General features: G+C 30.9%; 2 protein-coding genes across 2 annotated transcripts; one reads left to right on the top strand and one right to left on the bottom strand.

Annotated features, from left to right (window-relative positions):
• Positions 1 to 2,478: 2,478 nt before the first annotated feature.
• On the top strand, positions 2,479 to 3,996 carry LOC124309912 (uncharacterized). Its single transcript, XM_046773575.1, has one exon. It carries the CDS (start codon positions 2,479 to 2,481, stop codon positions 3,994 to 3,996), a length of 1,518 nt encoding a protein of 505 aa, XP_046629531.1.
• Positions 3,997 to 12,667: 8,671 nt separating this feature from the next.
• LOC124309911 (uncharacterized) lies at positions 12,668 to 13,902 on the bottom strand. Its single transcript, XM_046773574.1, has 2 exons — positions 13,863 to 13,902; positions 12,668 to 13,786 (listed from the first exon to the last, which is right to left on the bottom strand). The coding sequence occupies exon 2, from the start codon at positions 13,679 to 13,681 to the stop codon at positions 12,668 to 12,670; it is 1,014 nt and encodes a 337-aa protein (XP_046629530.1). The 5' UTR covers positions 13,682 to 13,786; positions 13,863 to 13,902.
• Between the last annotated feature and the right edge of the window lie 592 nt (positions 13,903 to 14,494).

Here is a 14,494-nt window from a genome sequence, read left to right as displayed (position 1 = left end):
TAAAAAAAAATTCTTTTTACATTTTTTTAATTTTCTAAAATTATGTATAATTATTAGAAAAATCCTAAATATTTTTAATTATCCGCTCATTTTTTATTTTATTTTATTTTTTGATCATTTTTTTCACCGATGATCATTTTTTATTCTATTACATCATTTACCTTAATTACCTCCATTTATATCCTATTAAATGATTGTATACTATGAATATATATAAAGAAATATATATATATATATATATGTATATATATGTATACGTGTGTGTGTATATATATATATGTATATTATAATTCGCAATTTACTTTTAAAAAAAGGGAAATTAAAAAAAAAAAATTATTTTCACATTATTTTAATTTTTTGAAATCATGTATTATTATTAGAAAAATCCTAAATATTTTTCATTATACGCTTATTTTTCATTTTATTTCATTTTTTAATCATTTCTTTCATTTATAATCATTTTTTATTTCATCTCATTTTTCACCCTAATTACCCTCTTTTATATTCTATTATATGAATGTATAATATAAATCTCTTTATCTAATAAAAAAGTTTCAAACAAATGAACGTAGAAAAAAATTATAATAACAATAGTATACGCATGAAGTTGGCGGTGGGCCGAGATCCCGAAAACAAAACAAAAAGCATCTAGGAAACCCTTTGACAGCTGTCATCGGCTCTTTATGACAAATATCTTCATAGGTATCTGTTTCTGACGCGCAAAAAATGACAATGCAAATGAAAATTATCTAGATGATTCCCGACGGGAATTGTCTTTTTCGCGCGTTGGCGTATTGTGTATACGGGACTCAAGATCGACACGCAGAGGTGAGACTGAGTATCGTTTCAAATATAGTGGACAATTGGTCTACATTTGCGGGTTTTATTACAGGTAATGAGTCAAACGGTGCTGTGATTAGGTCACCTGGTGATTACAAATCACACATGAAGAAAAATGGAATATATGGGGGAAAAGCAGAATTAGCTGCAGCTGCGGACATTTTTAAAATATGTTTAATCGTGTATCGCGAAGAACAAATTCATCCGCACCGGATCGGATCACAAAATGAAATACAATTCTCACTACTCTTTACCGGCGACGGAGACAGTGGACACTTTGATCTCTTGCAGAACCAAAATAAAATTCAGATTGTGAGTAATAAGTATGAAAAGTAACAATCAAATAATAGTAAATCTAAATATATCACCAAACAGTCAAAAGGACAGCCCGGATTCACGATGACAATGGAGAAAGAAGGAGTTTCAAGCAGCAGACAAGGCGATGAAGATGGTGGATGGTCGGAAGTATCACAAAAGAACGAGGAAAATAAAATTGTAAGTGCGAAAAACCAAATAAGCCATAGAATAATATCCATCAAATATTCGTATAACTAGGTAAGAGGACAACCAGGATCGATATTGACCACAAGAGAAGGAGGTGTTTTGCGGAATGAACAGCAACGCAAATATAGAGAAAAAAATAATATAAAGAAGGTGATTTTGGAGAATAACCGGCAGAGCGGTAGTAAAAATAATTCAACGAAGGGTGTAGAAGAATTGGAAGAATCGATTGTGATGATTGATTTGGAAAATAAATCAAGAGGACGACCAACCAATGTGAAGGACATAGAAGAGCGAAAAATTAGACGACGAGAACAGCAGCGAAAATATAGGGAAGCGAACAAAAAATATCATACTGGCTTTTCAACCAACGAACAGAAAGGAGGAGTTTCAACCAGCAGACAAGGCGATGGAGACGGTGAATGGTCGGACGTATCACAAAAGAAAAAGGAAAATAAAATTGTGATGATCGATTTGGAATATAAATCAAGAGGACGACCAACCAATGTGATGGACATAGAAGAGCGAAAAATTAGACGACGAGAACAGCAGCGAAAATATAGGGAAGCGAACAAAAAATATCATACTGGCTTTTTAACCAACGAACAGAAAGGAGGAGTTTCAACCAGCAGACAAGGCGATGGAGACGGTGGATGGTCGGACGTATCACAAAAGAAAAAGGAAAATAATATTGTAAGTGCGAATAACCAAATAAGCCAGAGAAGAATAATAAACAAATATTTCTATAACCAGGCAAGAGGACGACCAGGATCTATGTTAACCACAAAAGAAAGACGTGTTTTGCGGAGTGAACAGCAACGCAAATATAGAGAAAAAAATAATATAAAGAAGGTGATTTTGGAGAATAACGGGCAGAGCGGTAGCAAAAATAATTCAGCAAGTCAAGGAGATAGATCGATACCAATAGAGAAGGAACACCAATTTTCAACCAACGAATGGAAGCTTAGATTGATGAAAAAAAGAAAAGCAAGCATAGAAGGAATTGAAGTGGATAGCAAGAGACAACGAGATAAAACGACAGACGAAAACGTGTGTCGACGACTTATAAGCAAGAATAACGTGTCGGAAATTCATGTTTGTGATGAAATATTAAGTGACAGTGATACGTTGAAATCGATGGAGAAGGAACTGTGTGTATTCAGCCAAACAATAGAAGATAACAGAGACAGGTTGGAATTAGACAGAAACAGAGAACGAGTGGAAGCAATGAACAGTGAATCAATCATTGCTGAGCATCGTTACAACGGGGATATTGAAAAAGGCACTTTTAAAACTGTAGAACAACTACACATGGGTGAAATGAACGTAAAATGTAAACATTGCAATGCAGAAAGGTTCAAATATGAAACAGGAAGGGTGGCAAATAATTGCTGTCACGGAGGAAAAATATTATTACCACCATTAACGGAATATCCTGATGTACTTCAACGTCTGCGAGAAGGGAATGACGAAGTATCAAGACACTTCAGACAACATATACGATCATATAATGACGCGTTTGCGTTTGCATCATTTAATTGTACCGTGGCAGATATGGGGAATTCAGGACCATATGTGATGAAAATAATCGGGGATGTGAGTTACAAAATATCTACAAGTTTAGAGACCGCAAACAATAACCGACCGAGATATGGACAAATTTACATCTACGACGTACAAACTCAGCTAGCGCTGAGAGAAAATGATGCAAGAAGAGCAAATCTGTTAGAAATTATTGGTAGACTGATAATAGATATCAATCCTTATGCAGCAAATTTTAAAACAACGTACGAGCGATTTGTTAAGGGAGAAAGCCTGGTGAGATTAAACTTTATAGCACTCAAGGAAGACGATAGACGGCGGTACAATGCGCCAACTTGTGGTGAGCTAGCAGCTCTGATCGTTTCAGATGACGGGGCAGTATCTGAAAATATAGAAGTACAAGTATTTCCAAAACAAGACCGTGCAGTTGGATATGTGCCGAGATATTCGCATCACGTTGATCCAATGACTTTTCCATTACTATTTCCGAGCGGTGATTTAGGATGGAGCTATAATATGAAACACGTAGGAACAAACAAGGAAATCTCTCCTGTTCAATATTATGGACATCGATTGGCCTTACGTCGAGGCGAAGCACAGAATCAGTTGTTGCGGAGCGGACGATTGACACAACACTATGTGATTCACGCATATCTCACAATTGAATCGCAGCGTTTATTGTTTTTAAGAAATAATCAGAAGCAATTGCGTGTAGAATGTTACAAAGGAATGACTGATCACATATCAAATAGTGAAGCGAATACGTCGGATCGAACAAGACTTGGGAACCAAATGATTTTACCATCATCATTTTCCGGCAGCATGCGACATATGCAACAGCAGTACCAAGATGCAATGGCAATAACAAGGAAAGTTGGACGACCGGATTTATTTATTACAATGACATGTAATCCTAAGTGGCCGGAAATATGTACGGTATTGAAAGATTTTCCTACAGGTACCACTGTAAATGACATTCCAACAATAGCTTGTCGAATATTCAACATGCGGCTACAACAGGCACTAAAGGAAATCGAAAGCGGTTCAGTATTTGGAAAGATTGAAGGATACGTTGTAAGCTCGTTGAAAAGTTTGTTAATTATTGAAAAATAATTCAATTATAATTCCATGAAAAATCAAGCCTATCTTAAAAATCATTTAATTTTAATTATAGGGCAACGCTCGGGGCGATTGTTAGGTACAACGCAGAAGATCAAGTTGACCGAAACCCGATTCCAACTAAGCATTAGGTACAACGCAGAAAATCAAACTGACCGAAACCCGATTTCAACTAATAAAGCGTTACCCCGCATCGAACCTACAAAATGGAGACCAGCTGTACAAAATAATGATTGCAAGAAAGCAATTTTTGAAACACAATTTCATGTAATCTTTGTGTTATTTCAATATAGAAAATCTATTTTACTTTTTTTTTTGTCTTTCATTTAATTAGCTTTATTCCTTCATAAAGTAAGTATAGGTTAACCTACGCATGTCAAGAAAGTACAAAGATCTCTAAAAATTTGATCAGCCGTAGCTTCTGCATTAATAACCAAGATCGGAGCTGATAAAGAAAAAAAGTTCTGTTTTATCAACCAATCCTCACGAACCTCATGAATAGCTCTGAGGAGCTCTAAAGAAATGTTCGATTCTTCTTCACGAAAACGGGAACTGACTCGGGCGAAAATAGTTTCTGGGGAAACTCGCAAATAAACAATTGAATCTACTCTGAGCTCAGACGAGCGAAAGCGAATATCGAAATTTTTCATCAATCAATGAAATTCGAAGTCAACTTCGAACTAAATTTAAAGTGAAAAATGTTTAATAAATTTATTTAAAAAAACAAAGAATTGATATCAATTATTTGTACTTATAAACCAGATGCAGTAGACTCTATATCTCTATACGTAGATATACGTAAAAAAATCTGAAAATAATAACTATAGCAAAATATGTCGCCGGATGCAATTGGGGTTGCATGGCATCGGGAGTTTTGTATATGTGAGTGGATTCGTTTACGAAAATAATCTGAGCAGACCTACATAGGGAGCCAATAGCAATGTCGGGTTGATCGGAAGCAACCGACTAGACAATACGTAAGGAAATAGTGAGGCGCGAAGCGCCGAACAACGAGGCGCGCAGCGCCGAGTGCCCGAGGCGCGTAGCGCCGAGATGGGGTTGGCGCGCGAAGCGCGCAGGGGCGAAGCCCCTAGTATATATAAATAAAAAAAAAAAATATATATATATATATATATATATATATATATGTGTGTATATATATATATATGTGTATATATATATATGTGTATATATATATATATATATATATACGTGTGTGTGTATATATATATGTATATTATAATTTGCAATTTACTTTCAAAAAGAGGGAAATTTCAAAAAAAAAAATTTTTTTTTACACTATATTAATTTTTTAAAATTATGTATAATTATTAGGAAAATTCTAAATATTTCTCATTATCCGCTTATTTTTTATTCTACTTTATTTTTTTATAATTTCTTTCATTTATAATCATTTTTCATTTTATTACATAATTTACCTTAATTACCTTCATTTATATTCTATTATATGGATGCATGATATAAAGACATGTAAATAAATATATATATATATATATATATATATATATATATATATATATATTAGGGTGCTTTTTTTTTGGACTATATTTTTTTTTTTTCGGTCCCATCGTGAAATTTTGTTGGAAATACAACAAAAAAAATTCCCTGAAAGATTAAGCCCTTAATATTAATATTAAGTGCTCGCCCAAGGCATGTAAAGATTTCCCGCTTAAAATACACGTAAACTTCAATTTTTTTCTTTAAAACATCTACAGTTCAGAGGCATTCTATGGTGTAGTCTAGGACGTCAGTAGGTTTTCTTCGGAATGAAATGCTCTACAAAAATTTCCTATAAATTTGTTGAATATTTTTTTTTTGTAGCTCCTGTTATTTACGAGATACGGGCAAAAACACAAGAATTTCATGAAAAAATTGGGTTTGGGTGGCCCGTACGACTTCACCGCAATGAGCACTTTTGTAGAGCATTTCACTCCGAAGAAAACCTGCTGACGTCCTAGACTACACCATAGAATGCCTCTGAACTGTAGATGTTTTAAAGAAAAAAATTGAAGTTTACGTGTATTTTAAGCGGGAAATCTTTACATGCCTTGGGCGAGCACTTAATATTAATATTAAGGGCTCAATCTTTCAGGGAATTTTTTTTGTTGTATTTCCAACAAAATTTCACGATGGGACCGAAAAAAAAAAAATATTGTCCAAAAAAAAAGCACCCTAATATATATATATATTAGGCTGATTCAAAAAAGACGGCTAATTTTTTTTTCTCAAAATCCTCACACAAAAACTTCAGAGAAGGTGTGAAAAGACGCCTATAAAAAGCAGAGCCCTTAATATTATTATTAAGAGGTCGCGCATCGGGAATTTCTATTTCCCGTTTAAATAACACAGGAATAAATTTTTTTAAATTTTGCAATTTCGTATTTTTGCAACGGCTCATTGAATTAGCGGACCAAAGCATATTTTTGTAGGAAATTTGACGCTCTACAAAAAAAGTTCTCACAAAGTTTTCGATAGTCACACTCCTTCAAAAGTTATTCGAGGTCAAAGTTGAACTTACAAAAAAATTCAATGTTTTTTTTTTTTCGATGATACTATGAATCTTTTTTCATTATTTTGTTATAAATATATATTGAATGAATATATCTTACTCTAATTGGGCTTTTTCAATCATTAATTTCCCCATCGAGTCAATATAAAGTTACCTTACAAAAATGCGATGTTAAATAATAAACATGTCATCATGGAGAATCCATAACTGATGCACTTGACTATTTAAAAATGTAATTGTTCCGAAATCTATCCTCTTTATAACAAAATAATAAGAAAATATTCATAGTATCATCGAAAAAAAAAAAACGTTGAATTTTTTTGTAAGTTCAACTTTGACCTCGAATAACTTTTGAAGGAGTGGGACTATCGAAAACTTTGTAAGAACTTTTTTTGTAGAGCGTCGAATTTCCTACAAAAATATGCTTTGGTCCGCTAATTCAATAAGCCGTTGCAAAAATACGAAATTGCAAAATTTAAAAAAATTTATTCCTGTGTTATTTAAACGGGAAATAGAAATTCCCGATGCGCGACCTCTTAATAATAATATTAAGGGCTCTGCTTTTTACAGGCGTCTTTTCACACCTTCTCGGAAGTTTTTATGTAAGGATTTTGAAAAAAAAAAATTAGTCGTTTTTTTTGAATCAGCCTAATATATAAATATATATATGTATATATATGTATACGTGTGTGTGTATATATATATATGTTTATTATAATTTGCAATTTACTTTCTAAAAAAAGGAAAATTTAAAAAAAAAATTTTTTTTTACATTATTTTAATTTTTTGAAAATATGTATAATTATTGGAAAAATCCTAAATATTTTCAATTATCCGCTTATTTTTTAGCTTATTTCATTTTTGAATCATTTTTTTCATTCATAATCATTTTTCATTTTATCGCATTTTTCACCCAAATTACCTTCTTTTATATTCTATTATATGAATGTATAATATAAATATATATAAATAAAAATATATATATGTATATATATATATATATATATATATATACATATATATATATATACATATATATATATACATACTAATACGTGTGTGTGTGGATATATATGTATATTATAATTTTCAATTTACTTTCAGAAAAGGGAAATTTAAAAAAAAAATTTTTTTTCACATTATTTTAATCTTTTGAAAATATGTATAATTATTGGAAAAATCCTAAATATTTTCAATTATCCGCTTATTTTTTAGCTTATTTCATTTTTGAATCATTTTTTTCATTCATAATCATTTTTCATTTTATCGCATTTTTCACCCTAATTTCTTTCACCCTAAAATCTTTTATATTCTATTATATGAATGTATAATATAAATATATATAAATAAAAATATATATATGTATATATATATATATATATATATATATATACATATATATATATATACATATATATATACATACTAATACGTGTGTGTGTGGATATATATGTATATTATAATTTTCAATTTACTTTCAGAAAAGGGAAATTTAAAAAAAAAATTTTTTTTTACATTATTTTAATCTTTTGAAAATATGTATAATTATTAGAAAAATCCTTTATATTTTCAATTATCCGCTCATTTTTTATTTTATTTCATTTTGAATCATTTTTTTCATTTATAACCATTTTTTATTTCATCGCATTTTTTACCTAAATGACCTTGTTTTATATTCTAGTATATAAATGTAAAATATAAATATATATGAATGAATATATATATATAAATACATATATATATATATATATATATGTATATATATGTATACGTGTGTGTGTATATATATATGTATATTATAATTTTCGATTCACTTTTAAAAAGAGGAAAATTGAAAAAAAAAAATTTTTTTTACATTATTTCAATTTTTTGAAATCACGTATAATTATTAGGAAAATCCTAAATATTTCTAATTATCCGCTTATTTTTTATACTATTTCATTTTTTCATAATTTCTTTCATTCATAATCATTTTTTATTTCATTACATGATTTACCTTAATTACCTTCATTTATATTCTATTATATGGATGTATATTATAAATATATATATATATATATATATACATATATATATATATATAAATATATATATGTATATTATAATTTTTAATTCACTTTTAAAAAGAGGGAAATTGAAAAAAAAAAAATTTTTTTCTCACATTATTTCAATTTTTTAAAATTATGTATAATTATTAGGAAAATCCTAAATATTTTTAATTATTCGCTCATTTTTTATTTTATTTCATTTTTTTATAATTTTTTCCATTCACAATCATTTTTTATTTTATTACATTATTTACCTCAATTACCTTCATTTATATTCTATCATATTATTTTTTAATATAAATATATATAAATACGTATATACATATATATGTTTACATATATATATATATAAATATATATATGTATATTATGATTTTCAATTCACTTTTAAAAAGAGGGAAATTAAAAAAAAAAAATTTTCTCCCATTATTTCAATTTTTCAAAATTATGTATAATTATTAGGAGAATCCTAAATATTTCTAATTATCCGCTTATTTTTTATTTTATTTCATTTTTTCATAATTTCTTTCATTCATAATCATTCTTTATTTTATTACATGATTTACCTTAAAGACCTTCATTTATAATCCATTATATGGATGTATAATATAAATATATGTGAATGAATATATATATATGTATATATATATATATATATTTAAGTTATAAGCGTGACTCTTATAACTTAAAAGGGTTGCGGAAATAATAATTCCTGAGTCTCAACGACTTGGGTTGATGTAGAAACGATACTAAAACATTATATTAACACCAATCACAAATAATTACATAAATAATAACAAAAATAATTATAACACTTATAGTCACCTAAATCAACAACAATGTCGGTTTTGACGATCGGGATTGTAGGCTTAGTTGACTGGTGAAAAGAATAATTTATAATATAATTTACAATATATTTTACTGAGCATTCACTATGACGCTAGTGGACGTCTCGAGCGCCTGTCAATCACTCCCCTCTCTCCCGAGGCGATGATTCCGCGATGGTCACTCTTGGTTATCCTTTCCGTAACCCGTTCAGCGTGTTTGTTGTTTTTCATAGATAAGTTTGGGTAAACAGGCCACAAACTTACATCCCCCCTTCCCGGAGAGGATTGGTTAGGATCTGGGACGGGTTGTGAATATGGGACCATTTTGCTTTTGTGAAAAATATTTACATCTTTTTTTCTTGTACCGATATCAATTTCATAAATGGATTTAGATATTTTTTTTGTAATTTTGAATGGTCCAGTTCGGACGGGATCTAATTTTTTTCTATTTAATTTATTCCCATTTTGTATATACACTAAGTCATTTTCGTTATATTCTATTGCATTTGTGTGAGTGTCGTAGTATAATTTATTCCTGTTATGCGATTTTATGGAATTTTCCAATGCTTTTGCTCTATTGACATCTAAATTTTCTTTTGTGTTTTTATTTAATTCCTTTGGAATTATTGACCTGTCCATTCCCGAGAGCAAATAGTTTGGTGAAAAACCTGTAGAGCTATGTACTGTATTGTTATATTCACTTATGCATTGTTCGGCAATTGTTGTCCATGATTTATTTTGGTTTTCGTAAAGTTTACAGCGAATTCTGTTTACTAATGTTTGATTTGTACGCTCGTTTTGTCCATTGGAAAACGGACAATCTACCGCTGTGAAAATCAGTGTTATATTTTTTTCTTTCAAATATTTCTTTAATTCTTTGGAATTTATCCCAGGATATTGGTCTGTCAGAACTGTTTGAATTTTACCTCTCTTTTCTATTATTTGGACTAGGTTTATAAAATCTTTTGCTATTTGTGTTTTTGAAGTGGAGATAAATGCATATCGAGTTAATTGATCTACCATTAAGTGCATGTACTTTTTTTGAGATTTATTTCCCGTGAAACCGCCTATTGTATCTAATGAAACTATTTCTAACGGCTTGGACGCAGGACCCAACTGCGACAATGGCGCCTTAAAGTTTCCAAATCTTGTTTTATTTTTGATACAAGTTTCGCATGATCTGCAGATCATTTTAATATGTTTGTGCATATTTTTAAAATAAAATATTGGTGTAATCGTAAGTGTCATCTGTTTAGTTCCAATGTGACCTTGTGACCTATGTAAGTTTCCAAGGGCTGCAATACCATATTCTTCTGTTAACCAGATCTTTTTCCTTTTGTTCAAGGTTTTGTATATTATATCATTTTCTTTACTACAATGTTTGTCCCACTTTAATTCTTTTTGGTTCTGTAAGATGTTTTGCATAGTTATGAAGTTGACGATTTGTATTTTAGAACCTTCATCATTTTTGTTTTCTGATAGAACCGGGTTTCTTGATAAGCAATCAGCCTCTGAATTATTTATGCCGGGATTATATTCGATATCAAATGTAAATTGTGAAATGTAATTTAATATGTGTAAAAGTTCTGTATCTTTGCAATTTTTTATGTTGAAATTACGTAAAGGTTCATGATCTGTGAATATTTTAAATTTTTGTCCTATTAAGTGATATTGCCAATATAGAATCGCCTCTTTGATTGCTAAACATTCAATAAATATAGCTCTTCTTATTTTTTGAGATTCTGACAACTTTCGCGAAAAATAGAAGACCGGTTTAAGTGTGTTATCTTCTTGAGGTTGTTTTAGTATTGCACCCACGCCTTCTAAACTAGCATCTGTATATATGAAAATTGGTTTAGTGGGGTCGAATATTGCTAGAATTGGTGCTTCACGTAAACAACCCTTAACCTTATCAAAACTGTTTTGACATCTAGCGGACCAATCGAACTGCACATTTTTTCGCAAGAGATTGTGCAATGGATCCAAGATAATTGAGGATCTAGGAATATATTTCAGAAAAAAATTTACTTTCCCCAGGAATTGTCTAACCTGTTTTTTTGTTTTCGGAATCGGAAAGTTTTTGATCGCTATTAAATTGTCATTAATCGGTTTTACACTATTGTTTGATATTGTGTGTCCTAGATACGTAACTTCTTTTTTAGCAAAACTGCATTTATTCGTGTTTAATTTCAAGCCTTGCTCATGTAAAACATCCAATGTTTGTTTAATATGCTGTACGTGTTCATCGTAATTTTTCGAAAATATCAGAATATCATCGATATAATTAATTGCAAAGGTGTCTAAATTGTTGTTTCTAATTATGGTTGAAAGTATTCGTTGGAATATTGCTGGAGCCGATTGTAAACCAAAAGGAAGACACGCCCATTGCCAGTGACCGTGGTGTGTGACGAAAGCCGTTTTATATTTATCTTTCGCACGTAATGGTATTGACCAGAATGCTGAGTTGATATCTAACTTCGAGAAGTAAACACACCTCCCAACACGAGCAATCAGATCATCAATTCTAGGAAAGGGGTAACCTTCTGGTACTATGAGTTTATTTAGTTCGCGATAATCAATACATAGTCGCGATTTTTTGTCTTCATCTTTCTTGTGTACTAAGGTCACTGGTGAGGCATATGGACTATACGACTCCTCGATCAATCCTAATTCCAATAATTTCTTTATTTGAAATTCTATTTCTAATTTATCGGGAATAGAGCACTTATATGGTTTTCTCGATATGTACTTACTTTCCGTTAATTTTATTCTTGCTTCGAAGTTCCTGACTGTACCTATATCGAACTTTTCCTTGGCGAAGACTGAATCGTATTTATTTAACACACCATTCAGACTATCTTCGTTATTGTTCGAAGCATAGTTTATTTTAACGCAATCAAAACTTTGGTTCGAACTTATATTTTGAGAAATTTCAAGATTTTCGTTTTGACGCAATCGGAATGATTTTATACAATCCAAGCCAAGCAACAGATCTTCTTCAAATAAATCATTTTTCATTATTAGGAATGGCGCTACTTTTTCTATTTCAAATATCTTTAATTTCAAAAATACCCTTCCATTCGTACTTGCTACGCCGCCCATTGTTCTTATTGTTGAGCCCCCACTCATAGGGATATTCATTTTTAATTTTTTGTAAAATGCATAATTAATCAAGGACACATTGGCTCCTGAATCGTAAAGAGCAACTGCCTTTTCATTACAATTTACGGTAACATGTAGTCTTATAAGTGGGAGGCTATCTAGTTTTTTGATTCGGCAGATTTGATAATCGCTGATCTTGCATTTCTGCAAATTTCCTCTGGATGGAATCTATTTTTATACCCGGCTTTCTCGCAAATACGACATGGATCGAACTTTCGATTTTGCTTATTTATTTCTATACGTGAGCTGTTATTGTTTGATATTGGTTGAAGTTGACTCAGACTAGACATTAAATTTTCTATTGTTTTCAATTCACGTTTATGAAGGTGTGATCGAACAAATTTTGGCAGGGCAATAACGATAAAATTTATTTGTGAACTGACGCCTAATTCTGGATCTGCATCTATTAATAGGTTTCTCTTTTTTAATGCAAAATCTAAATATGGTCCACTTATCCAACGAAAAGAGTAAGCGTATTCGACCTCTGACCACGATTTTTCCCCGAATGTTTCCAGAAAGGAACTTTCCCAAAAGCTCCAAGGTTTCGTCATACCATAAGTTTTAAAAATTGATGTAAACCAGTCTATGGCTGGTCCTTCTAAAACTAGTTTCAGAACCTCGGGGAATTGATTTTCTTCCACTTTAAATCTTTCACATTCAAGAACAAATAAAGTGAGCCATGATTTTGCGTTCTGATTTCTGTTTGAAAATTTTTCTAATAAAATGCCCTTCGAAATCGATTGGATCGGGGTTTCACGTGCCGGAACTGTTAAACTGGATGAGTTTGGAGTGGGTTGGGGGGTTTCTATTTCCTCCAGGTAATGATCGTTGAACACTACATTACCCTCCTCATCGAAGTATAACCTTTGCAGATGCGCGTCCAGTGAGACGATAGCTTTTCTCTGCTTCCCTCTTTTATCCAGACTCTTGATAATTCCTTTGACCACTGGTAATTTGGCCAGCTCAGCATGGTTCGAAATCGGTTGATCTTTTTGTTCAAAAGAAAAAATTTGTTCCTGTTCCAATACTTGGATGGATTTAACCTTGATGACGGTCGTCTTGGCATCCCAGGCTTCTGCGGCGAACTGGAATTTGACCTTGACCTTCTCCATTTTGTTGTTGATTTTTAAGTTATAAGCGTGACTCTTATAACTTAAAAGGGTTGCGGAAATAATAATTCCTGAGTCTCAACGACTTGGGTTGATGTAGAAACGATACTAAAACATTATATTAACACCAATCACAAATAATTACATAAATAATAACAAAAATAATTATAACACTTATAGTCACCTAAATCAACAACAATGTCGGTTTTGACGATCGGGATTGTAGGCTTAGTTGACTGGTGAAAAGAATAATTTGTAATGTAATTTACAATATATTTAACTGAGCATTCACTATGACGCTAGTGGATGTCTCGAGCGCCTGTCAATCACTCCCCTCTCTCCCGAGGCGATGATTCCGCGATGGTCACTCTTGGTTATCCTTTCCGTAACCCGTTCAGCGTGTTTGTTGTTTTTCATAGATAAGTTTGGGTAAACAGGCCACAAACTTACATATATATATATATAAATATATATATATGTATATTATAATTTTCAATTTACTTTTAAGAAGAGAGAAACTGAAAGAAAAAACATTTTTCTCACATGATTTCAATTTTTTAAAATTATGTATAATTATTAGGAAAATCCTAAATATTTCTAATCATCCGCTTATTTTTTATTCTATTTCATTTTTTCATAATTTATCCCATTTATAATCATTTTTTATTTTATTACATTATTTACCTTGATTACCTTCATTTATATTCCATTATATGGATGTATATTATGAATGTATGTAAAAAAATATATGTGTATGTGTATACATATATATATGTATATATATATATATATACATATATATCTATATTTATATAT

This window comes from Neodiprion virginianus, unplaced genomic scaffold, assembly GCF_021901495.1.
Source record: "Neodiprion virginianus isolate iyNeoVirg1 unplaced genomic scaffold, iyNeoVirg1.1 ptg000065l, whole genome shotgun sequence".
In the NCBI taxonomy this organism is placed as follows: Eukaryota; Metazoa; Arthropoda; class Insecta; order Hymenoptera; family Diprionidae; genus Neodiprion; species Neodiprion virginianus.
The sequence above is the reverse complement of the archived record's forward strand: the minus strand, read 5'-3'. Positions and strand labels throughout refer to the sequence as shown.